Source organism: Pan paniscus, chromosome 2, assembly GCF_029289425.2.
Source record: "Pan paniscus chromosome 2, NHGRI_mPanPan1-v2.0_pri, whole genome shotgun sequence".
Classification (NCBI taxonomy): domain Eukaryota; kingdom Metazoa; phylum Chordata; class Mammalia; order Primates; family Hominidae; genus Pan; species Pan paniscus.
In genome coordinates, this window is record NC_085926.1 from 12415148 (window position 1) to 12440082 (window position 24935).

General features: G+C 47.5%; 1 protein-coding gene across 8 annotated transcripts in view; it reads left to right on the forward strand.

The window, feature by feature from the left end:
• PPARG (peroxisome proliferator activated receptor gamma) overlaps positions 1-6622 on the forward strand; it is a 146045-nt gene extending 139423 nt beyond the window's left edge. For all 8 annotated transcript variants that reach the window (XM_034955815.3, XM_034955813.4, XM_008951714.5 and 5 more), the window contains one exon: positions 6176-6622. In XM_034955815.3, the coding sequence (XP_034811706.1) occupies positions 6176-6423 (248 nt within the window). In that variant the 3' untranslated portion in view covers positions 6424-6622. The remainder of the gene's footprint in view (positions 1-6175) is intronic.
• The last annotated feature ends 18313 nt before the right edge of the window (positions 6623-24935 follow it).

The window sequence follows — 24935 nt, forward strand, 5'->3', positions numbered from 1 at the left end:
GTGAACTGAGGGAGCAGTGCAATAAAGGAAACTTGAGAGGAAGCGCAAAAGGAACTTAAATTGCAAAGTACTGGGTTCCCTAAGTAGCCCTGCCTCCCCTCCAGTTTTCAGCCCACACCTGAACTAAGGTCTTTCATTGTCTGTGGATCAATTTACAGCTGCCCTGCAATCACATTTGTTTTGTTTGTTTGTTTGTTTTGGTTTTTAACGCCCTAGGGACAGTCGGTTTCAGATTAGTCTCTATCAGAGAGCCAATAGGGAAAGATGCAGAAAGCCAGGAGAGCAGCTCCTAGAATAGAGACAAAACCACCTGCATTTTTTCTGCCTCTTCTTCAGGAGACTCCGCTGTGGTCATCTGGTTCCCTAATTGAGACACCTCCTGAGAAAATCTGTGCTAGGGAAACACCCAGCCCAGGTGGGCAGATCTCAAGAGGACCAGAACGTTTGAATCTGCTTCAGATAAACCCTCCACTTAACAGAACCAGATCTGGATGAGATGGAAGCTTTGTAGATTTGCCCATAATCCACAGTGTTCTGTAATCAATTCCAGGACTGTGTGGATGGAGACCGGAAAGGTTTCTTTCCCAATTCTTCACAGCCTGGGGAGTAGGGAACTAGTAATTGACTCCAGCCTCCTCGAGTGCTAAGTCCTGGAGTCTGAGTCACACACACTTCCCAAAAGGGCCTTCTAAGCAGCCTACCCCAGCAGAGAGGACCCTCGGCCCTGGCCCTACTCCAGACTCAACTGTAACCTCAGCAAGGTGCAGGGAGAGGATCTCAGGTGGGCCTCCTGGGAACAGTGCCTTTTCAGGCACTAGGCTGTTGGGAATGGAGAGAGAAGAGAAAGGCCCTGGCACAGTCTGGGTATTTGGATGGATTTCTGTGGCACAACTGTGGCACCTGGCTTAGCTCAGTAAAGGACTGAGTGTGCGTGGAGCAGAAAGGGGAAAGAGACTAGTGGGGAGCTCGTGACCAGTTGGAGGGTGGAGGGTAGGGAACAACCCTGGCAGATCCCTTTTGCCCTTGACTAGAGCTTAAAGACCAAAGGAAGCGTTCTTGTTTTTAAGTAAGTCAGGTGTTCTAAGTTTAATGTTAATATGCTTTTTCAATTAGATGTTTGAGTATATTTCCCCAGTTGAATTATGTAGAGGGAATTACAAATGAGAATACATCTGACAATTTTTGAATTAGAATCTTTGAGATTATCTATTTAGTCCGGTCTGTTTTGTTTAGACAAGAAAATTGAGCCCATTGATCTTAATCAGTTTGCCCAAGGTCACAGAGCTGGTGAGTGAAAGCTTTAGATGTAGAATATGCAACTTTTCTCTGCTGCCCTCCTTCCCTAAACCATCTTGCCTTAACGGAGGCTCAGTCAGGGGGACAATGGGACTGATCTGTAAATGATCTAACTTGTCATTGCAGAAAATATACTTACTCCGTGGCCACAAAATTTCAGCCCTTCAGCCAAGCTTCATCCATCACATCATAAAGAATAACTTGCCAAAGAGGGGTTTGAAAATCCAAACCAGATCCCTCTCCACTCCTAGAGAGGCCAGTTCCATGACACTGCACCGGAGCCAAGTGTTTCCAGCAAGCCCTGATCAGTTGCATGTTAGTCCTTGTTTGTATGATAAACAGGACCTAGTAGATTAACATCATCTCCTCAGCCCAAGGGCTGACCCCAGTGGTGCTGCTCAAGAGGAAGGAGGAGGCTGGGAGCGGTGGCTCCCGCTTGTCATCCCAGCACTTTGAGGGGCTGAGGAGGGCAAATCTCTTGAGCCCAGCATTCAAGAGCACCCTGGAAAATGTAGAGATTCTGTCTCTACCAAAAAAAAAAAAAAAAAAAAAAAAAAGAAGCAGGTGGAGGAAGGAGGAGCTGCAGAAAGGCTCCGGGAGCCAGTGTCTAGTAAGCAGAGGCCTAGCCCAGCCTGAGTGGTCCCAGCCCAGGAGGGCCTCTCTCGGCACCTGTCTTTAGATGCACGTCTGCCTCTGGCCTTTGAGATGCACACATTCATCAAGCAGGAGGATCTGTAGTCATTAAACCAAGGTGCCAGTCTGGGGCCCAGCCTTCAATGAAGCATCAGTGGCTTTTTCATTCCCATAGAGCAACTGCGAGGAAGACCCCATGCTCCCAGGGGCCCAATTCTCCAGGCCAGGACCAGATCATTTGTTCCTTCTCAGAATCTGAGATCTTTTGCTGATGGTTCCAAAATTGATGCTGAAATCTAAAAAGAAAATTATACTTACTCTGGTCAATGGGATATGTTGGAGACCTGAGAGTGAAAAAATCAAACTAAAGACCAGTTTCCTTCTTTAATGGAAGAAAAGTAAGAAAGTTAACTTAGAAGAATATTTAGAGTTCTGAAAATCCCACTCTGAGACCACTCTGCCATCTCACATTGTTCTCTTGAGCCTTATCTCAATGGATAAAGGTCACTAGAGTTTATTAGACACAGGAAAACATCGTTTACAGGAGACTTCTTCATTGTGTAGGGATTCTGCCTTCAGGCCTGTTCACCAGCCAGGAGAATTGTGCTTTTTGATCCAGGGCTCTTGGCCAGAACAGCCTTCTCGCTCATTAACTCAGTCAACCAAATGCTTCCTGTGTTTCCACTGGTGGTTCAGAACATAGTCTCTGCCCTCTAATACCTCATGGTCTAACGGGGGAGAAACAAGAAAGTCAGAACTTACAATACAAGATAATAAGGAATAAGAGCAGAGCCTTTGGAACCAGACAGACTTAGATCCAAATGTCAGCTCTGCATTTACTAGCAAGTGGCCTATCTTGGTAAGATGCAACTTTTTTCTCTAAGTCTTAATTTCTCCCCCTGTAAAGTATGACCTCATGGGGTTATTGTGAAGATTAAATGGCATATCGTATATAAGGCCCTTGGCACGATCTTTGGAAAATAATAACCATTCAGTGAATGTAATCTACTAGTATAGTAGCAATTGAGGTGTTTATAGGGTGCTATGAGGGCCCAGAGAAAGGAGATGAGATGAACAGGAGAGAGGAGGGGATACTGTTGAGGAAGGATTTCAGGATGGAATCCCACCACAGGCTGTATTTTGAAGAAATGGTTGAAGTCAATAAGAAGAGTGAAGGGAAGGTAAGAATGTTTCAGGCAGGAAGAATAAAATCTGAATAAGTGCAGAGTCCTGACAGAACATAGGGTGTTTGAGGAACTTGGTATGGAAATAGATTAATATGGCTTAACATGGAGCAAAATGAAACAGAACTGAGACTAGAGGATGACCAGGACCAGGTCATGAAGGACATTAAAGGTGGGTAAAACTCATACCATGAAGGAGAGAAGAGTTACAGTTTTTAAAAGAAAATAAATAGCCTTCAGGAGCTCAAATTTGAAATCAATACGAGATAGATGATCAAGTGAATGTTCTGTCTTCTTGATGAGCCTGACTGAGAAAACCTTATAATCTAACCCAAGGCAACAAACTGAGAAATTAGAAAATAAAACTTAGAGATTAGAAAACAAAAACTGAAACCCAAACTTTTTACTTGGAAATTTAAAAACATGCTTCTATATAACTCTTAGGTTAAAAATGAAATCAAAATTGTAAGACAAGCTGTTTAGAAAAGAACTATGAGAGTACCGTTTATCAAAGCCCATGGGATGAAACCAAAGTGGCACTAAGAAGAAAATGTGGAGGCTTCACTGCATTTATTAGAATACAAAGAATACCAAATCAAATGAATTAAGCATTCAACTCAAAAAACTAGAAAAAGAGAAGAAAGTAAACCTAAAGAAAGTTTTAAAAAGGAATTCAATAAATTGAAAACAAAACACACAATTTTTAAAAACAGACTTGATTAATAAAACCAAAAGCTATGTCTTTTTTAAAAAAGCAAAAAATAGATAAACCTTTGACAAATCAGATTTTTTTAATGAGAGAATGCACAAATAAAGAGCTCTAAGAGCTGGGCACGGTGACTCATGCCTATATTCCCAGGACTTTGGGAGGCTGAGGCAGGAGGATTGGTTGAGGCCAGGAGTTTAAGACCAGCCTGGGCTACGTAGCAAGACCCCACCTCTACAAAAAATTTTGAAATTAGTTGGGTGTGGTGGCTCATGCCTATAGTCCCAGCTACTTGGGAGGCTAAAGCAGGAGGATCACCTGAACCCAGGAGTTGGAGGCTGCAGTGAGCCATGATCATGCCACTGCACTGGGCAACAGATTAAGACTCTGTCACAAAAAAAAAAAGCATTAAGTTAAGGAGCATGAATAAAAGTAATACATTTCATATTCTAAGACAATATCATCTACAGCTTTATTCCAATATAAATTACTAAAACTTTACCATATAAGTAGTAGAAAGCCTGAATAGATAAAAGCTATGGAAGAAAAATTAAAGATAGTGATAGATTTATCACCAAGCTCAGATGGTTCTGCAAACAAATTCTAAGAAACCATCAGGGAACAGATCATTACTGCGTTGACACAGAAGGCAAACCTCTCAACTTGGTGTATAAGGCTAGTTAACATTGTTACTAAAACAGGCAAAGAATGGCCCCCAAAATAACTCTAAACCAGTATCACCTACAAATACAAAAACTCTATATAAAATATTAGCAAGTGAGTACAAGAGTATAAGGAACTCTATTAATGTAATTCACTGTGCTAGGTTAAGATAAAACCATAACTCTTCAGATATCATAGCTCTTTAGATAGAAAAATGTAAAAGTATTTGATAAAAATTCAACAACATTCCTGACTAAAACAAATTAAAATTTTAAAACCCCTGGAAAGCCAGGAGTAAAACATGTTCTCCATAATCTATAGCAAACATCATAGTTGCTGATAAACCATTAGAAGCATTTCCTTCAAAGTTAGGAATAAAACAAGAATTGCTACTATTGCTACTATTATTTAATCCCATATTGGAGGTTTTAGCCAACACACTATGGCAAGAAGAGGAAATGAGAAAGGTTAATGCTGCAAAAGAAGAAATAAATAAAGCTACCATTGCTGATATAATTATCTATCCAAAAAAAGTAGAAACCCATGATTAAAAGCTATTTGAACTGATAAAAGTTCAGAAAATTGGAATTGTTTCAATATACTAAAATCAATTAGTTTTCTGCACATCAGTGGGGATATACTAGATGTAACGAAAATGAAGGGTCCATTCACAATAGAAGCTATAAAGTATTTGAGAATAAATCTAACAAGATCTACATAAAGAAAAAAGTAAACTGTTTAAAAGTAATTTAAGTTCACCATTTGCAAATTGAACTAAAGAAAAAATCTAAAGAAGAACTAGTGAAAATTGCTTGCAATCTTACCACTCAAAAGAAACCTCTGTTAAAATGTATCAGTATTTTAAAACTGTGTTTTGTCCTTTGGAAATATGCCATATTAAGCAAACATAGCATAAGCAAATTAAGCAAAAAGACAAACCTTTTTTTAAAAGCATATTTGTGAAAAAAGCTTATTTGAAGCTATGATAAGAAACTGAGTAGAAGCTATAAAACGTAGATTCATCAGGAAGGAGCAGAAGTTGAAAAGGAGATTTCTGGCTGGGCACAGTGGCTCATGCCTGTAATCCCAGCACTTTGGGAGGCCAAGGCGGGTGGATCACTTGAGGTCAGGAGTTTGAGACAAGCCTGGCCAACATGGTGAAACCCTATCTCTACTAAAAATACAAAAATTAGGCGTGGTGGTGAGCACCTATCATCCTAGCTACTCAGGAGGCTGAGGCAGGAGAATAGCTTGATCCCGGGAGGCATAGGTTGTAGTGAGCCGACGTCATGCCACTGCACTCCAGCCTGGATGACAGAGCAAGACTCCATCTCAAAAAAAAAAAAAAGAAAAGAAAAGAAAAGGAGATTTCTGAGTAGAAACATGCTAGCAGAGGAAACTTCATTTGGGGAACAGGATTGTTTTGATGCCATGCTCCATCAGCTGACCACACAGATTCCATTCTGGCCAGAAAAAGGCCCTGCAAAGAGCTCTGATCATTTTGGTTCTGATTCCATCCTTAGTTCTTACCCATTATCTGCTTACCCTTCCTCCCCACCTATTTAAGATACAAAGCAAAACAAACCAAAAATACAGATGAGTTGCTTGGTAGAGCTGCCTAGGCCTCCAAGGTGGGGCCCAGAGGATTTTTTGACTGAACCCCCTGTTGTGTTTTCCATATGTGCTTCCCCAGACCGCCCAGGTTTGCTGAATGTGAAGCCCATTGAAGACATTCAAGACAACCTGCTACAAGCCCTGGAGCTCCAGCTGAAGCTGAACCACCCTGAGTCCTCGCAGCTGTTTGCCAAGCTGCTCCAGAAAATGACAGACCTCAGACAGATTGTCACGGAACACGTGCAGCTACTGCAGGTGATCAAGAAGACGGAGACAGACATGAGTCTTCACCCGCTCCTGCAGGAGATCTACAAGGACTTGTACTAGCAGAGAGTCCTGAGCCACTGCCAACATTTCCCTTCTTCCAGTTGCACTATTCTGAGGGAAAATCTGACACCTAAGAAATTTACTGTGAAAAAGCATTTTAAAAAGAAAAGGTTTTAGAATATGATCTATTTTATGCATATTGTTTATAAAGACACATTTACAATTTACTTTTAATATTAAAAATTACCATATTATGAAATTGCTGATAGTATTTGAAGACTGAGTCTTGTGTGTTTCCCACCCTAGCCCCCAGGCTTTCTTTTTTACCCCTTTTCCTTCTCCCCTCCCTCCCTCCGTCCCTCTCACCCTTCCTCCCTCCCTTCCCTCCTTTCCTTCTTCCTTTATTTTTCTTTTCTTTCTTAGACATTTTAAAATATGTGAGTGGAACTGCTGATACACTTTCATTCTCAGTAAATTAATTTTTTACTCAATTTACAACTTTTCGGAACTCTGCATCTGCTTTAACAATCAGAACTAAGAAGGGAAGGGGAACTTCAGAATCAGAAACTGCTCAGAGCATGTGTTTTGTAGCCTGGATGTGCTGATATGCAGCATATCCCTGGGATTACCCAGAATTCAGTCTTCTTCCACAATCCTAACCGAGATTTTCACGCACCACCAGCAGCCTACTCGTATACTACCTACTAATCAATGCCACTGCGCACCCACAGAGCCAGTGGCCAGCAACTGAGCACTGCTAGAAACTCTGGGGAACACAGAACTTTTTTAAGATTTGGTATCTGCGCCAGGCATGGTGTCTCAAGCCTTTAATCCGCACACGTTAGGAGGCCAAGGTGGATGGATCGATTGAGCTGGTCTCTTGTTCGAGACCCTGTCTCCACAACAGTTTTAAATATTAGCCATGTGTGGTGGCACACACCTGTAGTCCCAGCTACTCGCAGGCTGAGGCGGGAGGATTGCTTGAGCCTGGGAGTTGAGGCTGCAGTGAGCTGTGATGATGCCACTGTATTCCAGCCTGGGCCACAGAGTGAGACCCTGTCTCTAAAAAAGATAAAAAAGATTTGACACCTGCCAAAAAGAATTTACCGATTATAAACTGAGGAGAAAAGATTAATCTTTTTTCATACAGATTCAAATACACAGATGAAATCACATGCCAGGTGAATGGTAAGAGTTTGTAGGAAGTAAGATGAGTGAAGATTGGAATCCTAGAGACTGAATCTGTGGATTTGCTGAAGAGGGCCTCAGGGAAGTGTTAGACTGGAATAGGTAGAGAGGAGGAGAAAAGACATTCCAGAGAAGCAAAATAACAGGAACACAATGAAAGAAAAAAAAAAACTGAGGGAGAAGAGCTACTTTCTGTTTTCTCCTTCTGCAAGGCAGTTTTGCTGTGATTATTCCTGTCCTCCTCCTTGGGACCACTCTGTCCAGAGATCTCTTTTCTGAACTGAGAGGCTAACTGTCCGCATCATTAATGGAATGCTTGCCTCCCAAGCAGATAGATTCTAAGTTCCCTGAAGGCGTGACAGTCTATTCATTCTTGGCACAGTGAATAGATTCGTTGATTCAATCCACCAAATTCACTTGCATTGGCTACTCATGAACTCATCATACTATGTCTTTGAAGAATGCCTTACGGGGTGTCTAAGGGAGAGAATAGAGTCATGGGTTCTCCGTTTCTGTTTCTGACTGGGCCAATAAAGCCCCTTCCTCATCCCTCTTTTCCACTTACCACTAGGGACAGAAATTAAAAACCATGGCTTCAGGCTACTAAAAGCCTAAACCAAACCAAATCAAACCAAACAACAACAACAAAATAAGGCAGGTTGGACAAGCTTACGAGTGTAACCAAACTATCTGGAGGCGTCTGTTGTGCGGGACGCTTATTTCCACTGACCTAAATTTCCCTGCCGCTTCTCCCTTAATTTATCTTGCCTTAGGATATTTACACTCAGGAGACATAACTGCAGACTTGAGGTTTTCAAGCCAAAATATCAAGAAAGACCTGTTCATCTTTTGCTTAAAAATAACTATATCTCCAAAGAATCAGGTTATAGAAGTGAGTACTGACCCCAGCCCTAAAAATGTAGGATTCCTAACCCTTCAGGAGAGACCTTTCTGAGCTCAAGCCTTTAGAATGACAGATAGACAAAGACTGAAGCCGTTGTCTAAGTAACACCAAAACATTTGGAAGGAAAGTGACAAATTCAGTCAGTCATATGGCTCTTTTTTTTTCTTCCTTGATGCCAAACATCAGGATATTTTGAAACTTATTTTCAAACACCCAGATGACTGGCTAGAGTCTTCTGTGTAGAGAGCTGATGGTCAGGGATCTCTTGGAAGAGAGAATGTACAGGCCGTAGACAAGATAGAGTCCACTTCTGAGGCGCTCCCTTATTTACAAGCTTTCTTGAACAAAAAGTCTTTCAGCCCCGCTGCCTGGTCTCAGTTCCCACCAGCGCTCCGCAGCCCATCCAAGCCTTTCCACATTATCGGAGCTGTTGCTGCCAATGGAAGGAGGAAGAGAAACGCTCTCAGCTCTCTGGCACTGGTGGTTAGCATTAAATGGCTTTTAAATCCTGGCAGCTTTCAAATTCCCATCTCTGACTTTTTCCCTGTGGCTTGGAAGATCATTTGCTAAATATTTGACAACACTTTATATTCAGCCTCCAAAGCTCCTGCTCCTTTCTCCCTCTTTCTCTCCCCCAGGATGAATCATAAGTTAACGAATGTGTCATCAGTTATTCATAGTACTTTCTCTGGACACAAACACACGTAGGGATGTGTGTTAATAAAAATAGGAAGAAAAGTAACTTTGGTCAAGAGTCAAGAAAGGGTTTCCAGGCTCCCACAAGAGCCCTCCCCCAGCACCTCCCTGGAACGGGCTCCCTTTTCCTTCCTCCCGCTGTGTGTGGAGCCCAGGAACAAAGAGGGGACGCACAGAAGAAACAAAGCTGCACACCCTGTTTCTCCAGCCGCCATAAGAAACTAGGCTGGCCTGAGTTTCTGGCTCCTTTTTTACAATGTGGGTGCAGAGCAAGGAGTCTAGGAGGCTCAGGGTCGGAAGAGGTGGCAGCACTAGCTGATGTCACATAGCGAATTTCCAACTAGAGGAAGCCAGAGGGGCAGCTTCACCACCTCCACTGAGGGGCAAAGAGGGAAGGGGACAGAGGCATCTGTGGCGGGCTTTCTTGGTGGCTTCTGGACTCCAATGACTTTTTCTTGGCTCCCTCGAGGCTAAAAAGCAGGTATTTTCCTGGACAGGTCCTCCTTGCTTGACATCACCCGCTGACCGTGTGGTGCTGATGGAAGGAGCTGGGTGAGAGAGGGGCTGGATGTTGGCCTCTGGATACCCATTCCCTTGGAAATACCTAGTGGAGATGGGCGGGTGCGGGGCTCCTAATTCTACATCCTGAGAGAAAGAACCAAAGCTCATTTCCACCATGCCCATCCCCATTGCTTTCTGGTCCCCCTTTTCCTACTCATTCGCTCCAAGAGTTTGGGTTATGAGACAGGAGGACCAAGATGCCTGATGGTCACTAGGTGGCCCCCTCCCTACCTTCTGCTCACCCCCTCATCCTGGTTCTTGACCTCAGCCCCTGGCTGTCTCTGCGTCATGAATGTTGTTGTTATTTGCACGTCTCCACCCTGACCGTGGGATTGCACCTGGTACATCCTCCATTTAACACCAACTGAAAAGAAATAGCAGGGTTTTAAGAATTCAAAAGATCATACAATGTCCCAGAGCCCCACCGCATTCATTAAACACATAGTCCATACTCCAGTCGTGTCTAGCAGGTTATGATGGTGACCGCGACTAGGCCCTGCTCTCAAGGGGGGCACAGTCTGTGGATGAGTAGTCACAGCTCAGCAGACGCAACAAGTGCCTAGAGAGGTGAAAGGATTTGCAGAGCGTGTGCATAGGCCCAAGAGTGTGAAATTCTCCAAGTGTTCAGAAAACAGCCAGGTGAGGGGCATGGCCCACAGCTCCCAGGCTAAAATGTGGATGTGGCCAGTCAGCGGCAAATTGTGGGAGCCTTGTCCTCCCTGACGAGGAGCTCTCTCGGGCTGTGTTGGTAGCAACTGGGATCCGGGGATGCTGCCAGGCAGAAGAGAGACATGGTCAAATTTGCAATTTGGAAAGTCAGCGCCCCGAAAGTCAACACTCCCCAAAGTAGAAATTCTCTCTACAATGCTCCCTACCGTTGCTCATATTGCCCCAAGCTACAAAGGCCCTCTGCTTCCAGGAGCTTCGTTTCATCTTCTTAATCTAATTCATGGAGATCTCATGGTCATTTTTATCCACATATGTCAAAGCCTGCCTGTCCCATATCTCATGTCCAGAAAAGGCCTGCATTGGTCATAGACCTCAAGAAAATTAGAGGCTGGGCACGGCGGCTCATGCCTGTAATCCCAGCACTTTGGGAGGCTGAGGCGGGCAGATCACCTGAGGTCAGAAGTTCAAGACTAGCCTGGCTAATATGGTGAAACCTCGTCTCTACTAAAAATGCAAAAATTAGCTGGGCATGGTGGCGTGTGCCTGTAGTCCCAGCTACTCAGGAGGCTGAGGCAGAAGAATTGCTTGAACCCAGGAGGCAGAGTTTGCAGTGAGCCGAGATCGCACCACTGCACTCCAGCCTGGGCAAAAGAGTGAGACTCTGTCTCCAAAAATAAAAATTAAAAAAAAACATATTAAAAACAAAAGAGATTATTATATAAGACACTTAGAACTGTGTGTAGCACACAGTATGTGTTCAATAAATAGCAACTATTATTGGAGACGGCACCCTGGGGTGGAATGCAGAGTTACGCTGATTTGGGTTAAAAGTCTAACTTCACAGCTATGGTTCTAGGTCCATATGGCTTTGGCCAATCTCTTAATCTTTCTAGGCCTTAATTGCCCTCATATGTAAAATGAGATAATATCCACCTTAGAGGGCTGTTATGAGGCTTAAATGTAATAATGGTTGTAAAACACTTCACACAGGTTCCCGGTACATCCAAACCAGTCCGTAGTGTTGGCTGCGGGTAACGTTATTGCCGCTGCTGTTAAAGTGCCCCACCTTTAAGGAGGCATTCTGGGCCCACGGGACAGGTCTTCCTGTGCAAGTGTTCTGGACCTCACCTGAGGAGCCTGGAAACTCAAAGCTGGGATTGAATTTGGCATTTGGCAGTAGAGTAAAAATACATTCTCTCAAAAGATTTTGCCTCCAATCTATAAGGATTAGGAGAAAAAACAGTATTTGAAAGACAACTGCTGTGTTCTGATTTAGAACACATGCTCAGGATGAGGCTACAAAAACATTCTCTCCCCAAGTAGTGGGACTTTTCTCTTGTGACTTACACTCCTAATTTTAGACTAATATTACATAGTTGGAATTTCCAGAGGGGTTATAAAGAATAAGAAAATTGCTAATTTGAGTCTGTAGGGAGTGGGTTGGGATATTTTCATCCCCTCCGGAGCTGTGTAAATATGTTCCAGGCCAAAAGTTCCCAGGAGAGTGTCATTCCTGGGGTCTATTTAGTGCCACGGGCTTGACTCAAGGAGGATCCTAGTGGCTTCCTGCCAGAGTTGGAAAATTGTGATCCCCTGGCCATTTTTCCACAATACTGGAAGCCGGAAAGTGTAGGTTAGAGCCCCCATTGTCCGTTTGAGACTTAGCTCTGCCATTTTCTATGTATGTGGCCTTGGGTAGGTCACTTTCCTCTCTGGGGACATCATACCTGGCCTGTAGAACTATCTCAGGAAATTACATCTAATTCCTTCCTGATGAGTGGGCCTCAGTTTCCCTAGCCGTAAAATGGGAATAGCAGCACCTACCCTGCATGTTTTATAGAGTAAATGAAAAAAAGCAGGGCAAGCCTGATCACTACTCTTTACAGATAAGAAAGGCCCACAGAGGTGAAGGAGCTAGGCCAGAAAAATGGAGAGGCAGGGCTGAGGCTGGACCTAAGGCTTCCAGAGGCCCACCCCGGCTAGGGCTCTTTCTTGGTATGCTGTGCTGTCTCCAGAATAACCAAAGACAGTGTTGCCTGGTTGGCAGAGCAAAAGCGTTAGGGCAGGAAAGACTTAAGTTTGACTTTGGTTCTGCCGCATACTATCTGTGCAACCTTAGGTAAGTTGCTTCCTGTCTCTGGGCCTCAGTTTCTTCATCTAGTTGGTGAAGTCCCCAGTTCCTATCTGATAGAGTTGTTGTGAGAATGAGAGGTCATAAGTGGATGAAGTGCTTAAGTCCCATAAACTATTAAAATCTTCAAAAGACGAGTACCTCCAACCTCACAGGATTTGCTAGGAGCTCATCCTGGCCAGGGGACATTGGTAACCAGCATCCACCACCAGAGAAGAAATCATGAGACTCTGCCCATGAGGACCTGTCCAGTGTTGCCTGGGTCTGATAGGGGTTTGCAGTGGGACTTGGGAAGTCACTTTCTCAGAGCCTCAGTTTCCCCATCTCCACAGTCAGAGAGCTGGTCTGCCCTTCTAGCTCTGATATCCCAAGGCCTTGGGGGCCTCCAGGGGAGGCTGGCAGGAAGAAAGAGCCCTCTCTGGCTGACCCTCGGAGGCCTGTGTTCTCTGCTGCCTGTGCTTGCATTCAGCCCTCCTAGCGACCTAGGCCTGGACCAGGCAACAGCCAGCACTTATTAAAGGCCTGGGGCTGGTCCAGCCACCTCCAAGGGGAGGGGAGGGACACCGGATGGATGGCTGGTTCCCACCCAAAGCCAAGCTGCTCAGAGAGGGGCGTTGTGCTGAGTCAGCGGGTTGGCAGCTCCTGGCCCGGGGTCTCTGGCCGCCTGAGCCTGCCAGATGGGCTGGAGCCAGGAAGGCCTCCGAGGAGCCGGCGTGTTATCGATGATGCTGCCGCTGCTGCCACAGCAGTGGGAAACGTGCCCTGGAAAAGCCTCTCCCCAGCCAGGCCTCCCAGGGCTGCAGGGTGGGGGACGGTTGCTGGGGAAGGAGGAGTTTTAGGAGTTGCCTCCTCTGTCAAGATTCTAGCCAGGGCTGCCCCCCTCGTGTCCCCTGTCTCCCCACTCTGTCACCTCACGATAGCAAGTATTCTCCAGCACCAAGTACAAGCTTTACTTATAAACTGCTCTCTGTCTGCTGAATCCTTCCACAAGCCCGGTGAGGTGGTTTATGGGTCAGGATCCCAGCAGGGGGAAATGGCACACTCAAAAGAGACCATTGAGGAGCGCGTCATGCAGAGACTAGATTCAAAGTCGTGGGAGGGTTAAATGAAGGGAAACCAGGAAAGGAGAGTGAAACATGCCAAGGCCGGCCTCCGCAGAAAGCCTTTACACCCCACCCGCCCAGCTCTAAAGGACAAGGGAAGAAAAGGTGACACGACCTCCGGAGGGCTGCAGGCAGAGAAGAGGCTCCCCTCAGGAGTCGCACCCCTAACACCAAGGAATGCAACCACTGGTCACTCCAGCATGGCCAAGAGGAGTCCTTTTCTCCTCTCAACCTCCTGCCAAAGTCTCCCGTTGGCCAAGTCCAGCTGGAAGCCAGAGAGCAAAAGAGCCAATGGATACCATGCGTGCGATTCAGCCTCCTGGAGCACACAGCCTGGTAGAGAAGAGTGGAGGGGGCATCATAGGGGCAAGGAGAATATTCCGCACAGGTGGACAGTATTCTCAAGCCCATGATACTCAAAGGGAAAGAGAGAAACTGAACTCTGAGGTCACAGAGCCGTAACTCCATTCTAGGATTCCAACTTAGGTCCTCCTAGCCCCAGAGCCATGGTCTTTCCATTACATGAGACCTGCTGCAAGAGAGGACCTAGGAACCACGGCAGAAGGAAAGGGAGCTTGACTCATTCTGCATCTCCTTACGTCCCTAGCCGGGGTGGGTGCTTGCAGCTGGGAACCCGGTGCGACCCTATGGGGTGCTTCCTGCATGTTTCCATCATGTTCCCTGGAGATGTGAGGAGTGTAGTCTAATGCAGCCCACGCAGGTTTTCCTCTAAAAGTTAACAGGAGCTTTGTCATTTACTCCTATATATGTAAATACCTTATATATAGATATTATATATATTTGTAACTTTAAAATTAATGTATAAAGTATCATTTAGAAGTTAAATGACTTCATTTATTTCTACCTACCCCAAAACTTTGAGAAGAAAAAGAGTCCCCAGCATGGAGCACTACATCTTTCCTATGGCTTCGGGTGCCCCTAAGAGAGGGCTGTGTACCCCACTTTGAGAGGCACAGACCCTCTTGTCCTTCAGGGAGAGAAGTTCCTTGCCCAGCATCTCCTGGGTAATAGTCAGACTTTGAGTCCCGTGACCCTGCTTCTTGCACGGTGGAGACAAAGGAAATCTGGCCAAAATGGAGCCCAGGAGACAGCCTGAAAAGGGAGAAAAGGTCACTCATGGTCAGCCTGAGAGGAGGGAAGAGGAAAAGATTTGAGCTCCGTGTCAGCAAATGCTCACTGACATTCTCTGTCCCCAGCTGTCCCCAGCTGTCCCCGTGCTCTGGGGATACATAGATAAGCCTGGCATGACTTGGGTCACCAAAGAACTCACTCTCAGGGAAGAGATAAACACAAACGCTGGCAACGACAAGACACCCGACAGGTGCCAGGAGTGGAATGGCTCGGAGGCAGGCAAGCGGGTTCAAATCCCCCACGCAGCCATTTCTTAGCTGTATCACCGTGGGCAAGCCATGTAACTGTCTAGGTTTCCTCTTTTATAATTGGGCAAGCTCATACCTACTTCCTGAAGTTACCGTTAAGGAATGAGATAGATGAAGTACGAGAGCACTTAGCACGTAACCCAATGCCACAAATGCCGGGACAGAGGGTTGTGCACGTCACGACGAAAGAGGACAGCCATGTTTCTCCAGCCCCACATTGCACTTATGATTCGACGTCGAAAGAATTTATTTTAAATTTCCCAGATAAGCTGAGCTCTGTGGTTTCTGTTGCTATGGAAGTGGGGAAGAGGTTTCACTCTGCCCCGGGGAGGTAAGGGAAGGCTTCACAGTGGAGGTGACATTTGAGATGAGTGGGAGGATTTATAAGAGTGGCCCAGGCAGACAAGGAAGAAACAGCTGGCAAAGGGCTCATGCACAAAAGCACGTGGCATGTTGGGAAGTATAAATATTGAGATGTGGCTGGGATATGAGGGTGCTGGAGGAGGAGAAATGGCTGGAACACTAGAATAGAATCAAGGCTTTTTTAATATAGGTCAGGACTTAAACTGATGGACGGAGTGATTTCTGCTTTATCCAGGGAGCATGGAAAGCCTTGGAAGGTTTTAAGCAGGGAAGTTGCAAATCAGATATTCCCTCTGGTGATCCCTTCATCAGCCGAGGAGATAGGACTTGACTGGAGGGTGGGAGACCACGAGGAGGCTGTGACCGTCATACAGATAAGAGGTGGCAGTGGCATGGTGAGGGAATGGCACTGACATTGGGGTCGGAAGGAGTAGACAGATTTGGGAAACAGTCCAGGATCTACTTAACATGGAGGTGAGGGAGGGGGAACTCTCAAGGTGATACTCAGGTGACATGGATTGTGGGACAGGGACATGCTCTTTATTGGACTAGGGGGCTTGTTGGAGAGAACATTCATAAGTTCTGCTTCAGAAATCCTGAGGGTGAGGTACCTGTGGGGCACCCAGGCGGGGGTGTCTCGTTGGCTGTTTGATCTGTGGGTGTCTGGAGCTTAGAGGTGCAGGCAGGCTGGGGAAGAAGGTGACCAGGGTTACAGAACAGCTGCAGTAAAGGAGGCCAACATGTGTTCCTGCTGGAGCTCCCTGTAGGACCGTAGGTCAATCGTCTTGCCCCGCAAACCCCATTTTCCCACTGGGCTCAGGAGGTCTGAATGTCTGCGTTGTCTTTGTATCCACTGGCTCCCTAAAGATGTACAGAGCGCCTTCTGCATGCCGGGGGCTGCTGGAGAAATGGGATTCCCATTTAACTGTCCGTCATCTCATTTCTCCAGCACAGTGACCATCTGAGAGAAATAGTATTGTTCCATTTCACAGGTGGGTAAACTGAGGCCATTAAGTGACAGAACTGGGAGTTCTTCTAAATTCAAATACAGTGGCTGTCCTTCAAATTGGCAGAACCAAAGACCTCTGGGAATTGAAGGTTAGGGGCCTCCATAAATGGGCCTCCCCCTCCCCTGTGGCTGTTTATGCTGCCCCAGAGTGGGTATTTCTTCTACTCTGTCTCCACACACAGACGCGCACACCGTCCAAGAGGCATGCCTTGCTGACTCCTTCACAGGACTTTATTCTCTCCGGTAACTCAAAGGAAAGGTTCCCTGAGTGCCTATCTCGCCTCTGGGAGAGAGAGTTTTATTATCAGGGCAGCAGTGGCCCAGACGGCAGGGCCCCACAGGGCAGAGTCCTTTCACTCTTCAGATTCCTTCTCCCCGGGCTGCTGCCACCGCCCCCTCCTGCCCTGATCTGCGTCCCTGGACCCCAGCCAGCGCCAAAACAGCGCTGAAAGTCAGCCCCTGCTCAGAAGCCCTGCCCATTCTTCCTTCCCACCCCCATGTTTTCAAGCATGAAGCCTTGGGGCCTCCGTTTTCGCATCAATCAGATGGAGGTGATCCTTATTTCTACAGACCTAACAGGGCCGTATGGAGGATTAGATGAGATAATGGGAGGAGAAAGTGCTTCGCAGACACCACAGACTAGCACTCCTGGGGCCGCCGTGTTATCAGTACTGTTACCAGACCTGGTGTCTCTGTACCCGCGGCTCCTGAGTCAGTCCTCAGGGCAGGTACAATTCCAGCTCCAAGGGAATGAGGTTTTCTCCCTGGAGCTATTGGAGGTCCCCCAGCAAACCTTCTGCCTGGTTTTTACAAGCTTTGTGAGAGGGTTTGTGCTGTGACTAACACCCCATCCTCTGACTCCCTTGGTCACCACTACCTGCTGGGCAGGAAGTCAGCAGGACTCGACCCCCCTTAATCACTGCCACCTTCCCATGACCCGCCTCAATCACGTCTCTTTACAGTTGGGCAGAGCCGGCTGGGCCTCCTCAAACTTCCATATCTGCACCGGGAGATCACTGATAGGGCTAATGGCATTTGCTTGCCTCCACACCCTGGGCCCAGTGCTCCAGGAGTCACGCAATCCCACAGGCCCAGGGCGGAAACTGTTCCCACAGCAGCAAGGCCCTCAGGCCTGGGGAGCCTCCCCGCCCCATAAAATATATGAAAAGAGCCTTTCTTCATGGCCACCTGGCCAGCCAGCCTCAAAGCCATAGGGAGTCCCCTCTCCTCCCCATCACTGCCCACCTCCATCCCTCCTGCCCTCACCCCACCACCTACCTCTGTGCACTCTCTCTCTCCCTCGCTGTCTCTCTCTCTCTCTCTGCGTTTGGGCTCCCAGGGATCTCCAGACCCCTAATTTCTCCTGCCAGGCATGAAAACTTTGCTAATTTGACAGCCCTCCATTGAATCACATATTCAGTCATTTGTTCATTCATTTGTTCAGTACTCACCAGGTGTCACCTCTGAGACAGGCCCTATTGTTGAATGCTGGGGACATAAAGATGAGTGAGACAATCCCTGACATCCAGCAGTGTGTGGGTTGGGATCAGGATGGAGAAACTGGAGGTAGGGACCACTGACGAGGCTGCTGCAGCAGCTCCAATGCAGGAGGCTGGCCCGTGTCCCTCGGCCTTACCACCTGGGTGCACACTGGCCCGACTTCTGGCCGCCAGCCCCTGTGGTTCCTTGCCTGAGCCCTTTCTAGCCACAGAAGTCTGCTTTGCTGTTCCATGCAGTCGACTAGATTTGCCAGGGTCTCAGTGCTCCCCAGGAGTGCTCTTGACTGAGGACTGATGATTAATTTAGTTGGGGCATATATACCCCTGCTCCCTCACATCTCAGGTAGGATATCTGTTCTGCACTGACTCCCAGAGTTTCCCCAGTGGGATTCAGAGCCACTCTCCCATAGTGCCAACCTGCCTGAAAACAACTTTTCTGGCTGACTTCTCTTCCAGGTCTCATTTCCTCACTCACTGCCTTACCCGTATTCTCTTATCTTCCAAATAAACTACTTGCACTCAAATCCTTTCTCAGGGTCTGCTTGTTGGAGGAGGCCAAACTAAGTAGACAGCAGGTTAGCAATAGAGGTGGCTGGAGTTAGGACAGCGGCAGTCACCCACTTATACAGATAGTGAGAACACGCTTGAGCACCTACTGTATACCCAGATCCTGAATGCTGAGGACACTGGGGTGAACCTGTCATGGGCCCTGCCTTTAAGAAACACACTGGGGCCAGGTGCAGTGGCTCACACCCGTAATCCCAGCACTTTGGGAGTCAGAAGTTCGAGACCAGCCTGGCCAACATGCCGAAACCCTGTCTCTACTAAAAAATAAAAAATAAAAAAATTAGCCAGGTGTGGTGGCATGCACCTGTAATTCCAGCTACCCAGGAGGCTGAGGCACAAGAATCACTTGAACCTGGGGAGACGGAGGTTGCAGTAAACCAAGATCGCACCACTGCACTTCAGCCTGGGTGATGGAGTGAGACTCTATCTCAAAAAAGAAAGAGAGAAAGAGAGAGAGAGAGGGAGGGAGGGAGGAAGGAAGGGAAGGAGAGAGGGGGGAAGAAATGCACTGGGCTGAGCACGGTGGCTCATGCCTGTAATCCCAGCACTTTGGGTGGCCCAGGTGGGTGGATCACTTGAGCCCAAAAATTTGACACCAGCCTGGGCAACATGGCAAAACCTCGTGTCTACAAAAAATACAAAAATTAGCTGGGCATGTTGGCTCACACCTGTAGTCCCAGCTACCTGGGAGGCTGAGGTGGGGGCATCACTTGAGCCCAGGAAGTCAAGGCTGCAGTGAGCCGTGATCACACGACTGCATTCCTGCCTGGGTGACAGTGAGTCCCTGTAAAACAAAAAAAAAAAAAAAGAAAGAAAAGGGAAGGAAGGAGAAAGAAAGAGAAAGAAAGAAAAAGAGAGAAGAGAAAGAAAGAAAAAGAAAAGAAAAGAAAAAAGAAAGGGAAAAGAAAGAAATGCACTGTCTAGTGAGTGAGGCAGACAAGTAAACCACCAGTTACCAGCAGAGATATGGGCGATAACGGAAGTTAGTATGGGATGCTATGGGCACACAATGGAGAGCCCCTAACTCAGCCTGGAGGATGGAGGAGGCAACAACTAAGCTGTGTCTTTCTTTTTATTTTTTTTGCTTGAGACAGAGTCTCGCTCTGTCACCCAGGCTGGAGTGCAGTGGCGAGATCTCGGCTCACTTCAATCTCTGCCTCCCGGGTTCAAGCGATTCTCCTGCCTCAGCCTCCTGAGTAGCTGGGATTACAGACAGGCACCACCAAGCCAGGTGTATTTTTGTGTTTTTAGTAGAGACAGGGCTTCACCATATTGGCCAGGCTGGTCTCAAACTCCTGACCTCAGGTGAAGTGCCCAGCTCGGCCTCCCAAAGTGCTGGGATTACAGGCGTGAGCCACCGCACCCAGCCTAAGCTGTGTCTTAAATGTTCAGTAGGAGCTGCTCAAGCGGAGAAAGTGAGTAAGGGTGCTTCAGGTAAAGGAACAGTATAGGTAAAGGCACAGAAGTATAACCAAGCACAGCCCAGTTCCAGAAACACTAAGCTGTCCACTGGGGATGGGACATTGGGCATATATGAAAGAATAGTGGGAAATGAGCCAGATTCCAGATCCTAAAAGGGCTCTTGGACATTACATTTTTTAAAGTGGAATCTGAATACATCAATGTTTAACCTGAAGACATGAAACTCTAGCCAGGTATGGTGACACACCCCTGTAGTCCCAGCTACCCAGGAGGTTGAGGCCAGAGGATCGTTTGAGGCCAGCAGTTGGAGGCTGTGGTGAGCCATGGTTGCACCTGTGAATAGCCACTGCACTCAGCCTGGGCAACACAGTGGGACCAAAAAAGAAAGAAGAAAGAGAGAAAAAGAAAAAGAAAGAGGAAGGAAGGAAGGAAGAAGAAGAAGAGAAGGAAGGGAGGGAGGGAGGAAGGAAGGAAGGAGAAGGGAAGGAAGGAAGGAGAAGAAGGGAAGGAAGGAAGGAGAAGAAGAGAAGGAAGGAGGGAGAAGAAGGGAAGGAAAGAAGGAGAAGGGAAGGAAGGAAGAAGAAGGGAAGGAAGGAAGGAGAAGAAGGGAAGGAAGGAAGGAAGGTTGGTCGTCTAACAAGGGCATATTTCAGACAGCTTAGGAAGCTCCTTCCCTTCTCCTTGTCCTGCTTCACTAAGGGTCCAGGCCTGGCTGAGACCAAATGGCTGTTTGCAAAATGTCCTGGGGGTAGTCTCTGCAGCAATGACTGAGGAGGCTTAGGAGGAAAGGTTAGACTAGAGGGACAGCAAGCAGGGCAGCACTGTGCCCCCTTGTGTCAGCCAAGCCAGCCGTCAAAGCCCTTCCAGAATGATGCTTCCCAGGACCCAGCTTCCACCCTCTTCAGAGAGCCTTGTCTCTTTGAAGTGTGGAAAATCAGGTTTGGATGCTAATTTGTGTTGATATGGGGAGGGGTGATTCTGACATACCTGGGTACATCCGGGAGCCAGTGGAATGGAACTGCCAAAAACCAGACCTGTGAGCAACCAGAAGCCTCTTAAAGAGTGATGAGTGGGCATGGTGGCTCATGCTTGTCATCCCAGCACTTTGGGAGGCCAGGGCAGGAGGATCACTTGAGGCCAGGAGTTTGAGACCAGCCTGGGCAATATAGCAAGACCCCCATCTCTACAAAAAATTAAAAAATTAGCCAGGTGTGGTGGTGCATGCCTATAGTCTCAGCTACTCAGGAGGCTGAGGCAGGAGGATCACTTGACCCTGGAAGGCTCCAGTGAGCTGTGTTTGTACCACTGCACTCCAGCCTGGACAACAGAGTGAGACCCTGTCAAAAAAAAAAAAGAGTGAGGAATGACCGGTCTGAGGAGCTTGACCTGGTAGCAAAGCCTTCTGTGGTGGGAGGTGCAATTCCAAGTTCAGCAGGAGGCTGTCACAAATGTCTTCCCAGCCCAGCTCCATTGACTTCTATCTGGGTCCTAGAACAGAAAAGGCCTCCAGTTAAATCCTGGAAGAGTTGTTTAATAAAATCTCTGTTCCAAGTTCTTTTCAGGAGTTATCTCATTTAGTTTCACGACAGCTCAATAAGGCACTTATTAAATTACCATGTACCTTTTTAAGAAGTAAATGAGGGACAGAATTGCTAAGTAATTTACCCAAGGACACGTAGTTTTTAAATTGGCAGGGACACCACACCGCAGCTCAGCTCAAGGTGAAGTAGTCACCGCCAAGAAATCTAGCAGGATCATGGGAGCTCCAGACCAGAAACTGCCATGTTTTTTAGGCAGCACCTGCTGGTGTTCAAACTTCAACCTGATTGGTCTATCCAAGGTCACATGATGCACCACCTACCCAATTGCTGTGTCCAGGGGGATGCAAAAAGCCAATGGGCTTAACCCTATGTCACATGCCCATCCCTGAAGCAGAGGTTGGAGTCCCACCCGAACCACACTGGGCAGACAAGAATTTCTGCAAAGAAAAATCCAGGGCTGTTGCCAAAGGAAAAGGAAATCGTTTCTGGAGCAAATATCTTGCAACCACTATAGTCACCTAAGGGAAACATGATTTATTCCATCTACAACAGGACATGGAGCACAAAGAGAATTGTGTCAAGATCCCACCAGGAGACAGCAGGCACACTCAAAGTGGGTAATTTGAAGAGTGCTTAATAATAAAGGGATCATTTACAAAGGGGCGGGCAGAGTGTAGTGAAACCACAGGGATGGGGCCGAGTCCAGGACCAGTCACCTTCCACAGGTCACCAGAACCTGTAGAGGGAGTCAGCTGTGGGAAGACAGTGGCCTGACAGGAGCCTGACCATGGTTCAGGGAGGCAGCCAGCCTGTGGGGACACCGTGGGGAAGGAACTGGGGGAATAAATCTTGGATCCCTCTCTGTTTCCCCAACCTGGCTTCCTGCATATGTCTCATTGACTGAAGCCAGCCAGAAACCAGAGGGGGAGGATGCCTGTTGATGCAAACCATACAAGTCAGCCTCCCAGGGTGCAAAGCATGGGGCGTGGATCCAGAGAGGCAATGAAGGCACCCAGCACATCTTACTACTCCCTGAAAGCAGAGCCTGAGACAGGGACTTGGGCGTAGCAGTGTCTGGGGGAGGAGATTTAGAGGAACCAGTTGTGTGTGAGAGAGTGAGACAAAGAAGGAGGAAGAGTTGCTGCTCTCCCCATGGAGAAATACTCCCAAGATGGTTCGTTTGAAGGACAGGCCTCATCCCTATTGGTTGAGGATTGCCCCAGGGGCATCCTGATGGTATTTATTTATGTGCGGAGAAGGCTCCCATAGTCAGAGAAAGGAGAATGTCCTGGTGCAGAAGGTGAGGAGCTGTGCTGCATTTACCTGTGAGGGGCTTTGATTATGCAAGTGAGTCTCAGCTTGCACCAAACCATTCACCATCTCAGCTGTGGCTGAAATCAGAAGTGAGCTGAGGGATGGGACACGGGGTACCAAAAGCATAGGCATCTGCAAAATAGGTCTCATGTAGAGTCTTAACGGTCTGCATTCTAGACGAACATCCCAGGAGGCCCTAAAAGAGCTGGGCAGCAAAGCACAATTGCAGAAAATTTCCATGCAGGATAAAATATCATGTGTTGGCACCAGAGGATGTGAGCAAGTCAGAGTCCCTCAGAAGAGGGAAGGAACAGTTAATCAGACTGATACGTCATTTTATACTTCTAGTGCATCAGTTATTCTACTGCTGCATAACAAATTTCCAAGATGGCTCACTCACAGGGTATTATGGACTGAACGTTTCCCCTCCAGATTTGTATGTTGAAGTCCTAATTCCCAATGTAGTTGTATTTGGGGCCTTTGGGAAGGTAATTAAGGTTTGATGAGGTCATAAAGATGGTTATAATCCAGTAAGACTGGTGTCTTTTTAAAAAGAGGAAGAGGCACCAGGAGCATGCACACACAGGGAAGAAGGACCTGTGAGGACACAGAAGACAGCTGTCTGCAAGCCCAGGAGAGAGCCCTCCCCAGAGACCAGCCCTGCTGCCACCTTGATCTTGGCCTTCCAGCTTCCAGAACTGTGAGAAAATTAATTTCGGTTGTTGAAGGTCCCCAGGCTGTGGCATTTTGCTATGGCAGCCGTAGCAGCCAAGTACATGTGGTTGTTGGCGGGAGGCCTCAGTTCCTCACCACGTAGACCTCCCTGCTGCATCTTCACAACATGGCAGCTGGCTTCCCCGAGTGAGGAATCTAAAAGAGCAAGGTGAATCCACAGTGCCTCTTATGGCCTAGCCTTGGAAGTTATATTCCATTATTTTCACAAGATCCTATAGGTCACACAGGCCAGCCCTATTCACTGCAACAAGGGAGCAAGAGCATGAATGCCAGGAGGCCGGGCATCCTCCTGGAGTGTGAGCATAGAGCTGGCTTGTACAGGCACTCAGTATTTAGTGACTGTTGACTGTGCCCCAGCACCATGCAAGCCCTGCACCACAGCCCCTTTCCCCAAGAGCTTATATTAGTTTGGGAAAGTTAATGTACAGTTTGAATAAGGAGAGGCCAGACATGCTAGTGCTCAAGAGAACCATAAATTGAAAAGGCTCAAGTGGCTAAAAGTGGCCTTGGAGAAGCTCCAGATAAGTTAGTGGTGGACAGAGAGCCAGCTGTGCCCATATTCAGACCCTGCAAGGGGAAGGTCCTTAGTGCTTGGAGGGTGGGGGTAGGAAGCTGTAGGCCTCTCTGCAACTCGCCCAGAGCCTCCAGTGGTGGCCGAGTGACATTGAGCTGATCCTGCCCCACTGTTTTCTGCCCAATGGCTGACACCACCTTAGATTGTTGTTCCAGTTGGGAACAAGCCTGGAGACCTTGAGAGCAGGAAAGGCCCCCAGAGGCCATCAGATCTCATGTTTGATGTGAAAAAACTGAAGCCCAGAGAGAAAAGGGGATTGTCCAAGGTCATCAGGAAGCAAACATGTACTCAGCACCCTCTTTGGGCCACATCGTGGGCCTGGCTCTTCACACTCATCATGTCATTTAATCTCTACATCAACCCTGAACTGTAGGAATGGTATACCCTGTTTTACAGATGAGGAAACTAAGGCTCAGCGAAGAGAAGTGAGCTGTCCGCAGTCACAGAGTGAAAAAGTGATGGAACCTAGACTGGAGCACAGATCTCTCTGGGGTAGAAGGTGGACAAATGGAAGAGATGGCAGGATCGAACATCTACGCCCCTACCAATGGTGGCCTCTGGGAACTCTTTCTGCCTCCAGCCCTCTCTAGCCCTGGCAGGAGCTCCCTGAATGGTGCCAGGGACACATGGCCATATTTAGCAATCCCCAAGAACAGCAGGCCCGCTCTGGGACAGAGCACACAGAGGTGACCCCACTGAGCTCTTGGCTGCCTCCATGTTCCCCATTGCAAGAAGAGTTGCCGCCATGTGAAGCAACTATTGCCACAGGCATGGAGCCTCAGCATCTCAGGATAAGGCCATGGGGACTCAGGGGACCTGAGCTCTGGCGCAAAGGCTCATATGATCGGGACCAGCGTTGTGCAACGGTTTGGGTCAAGGGTTTGCCAGTCAGAGGC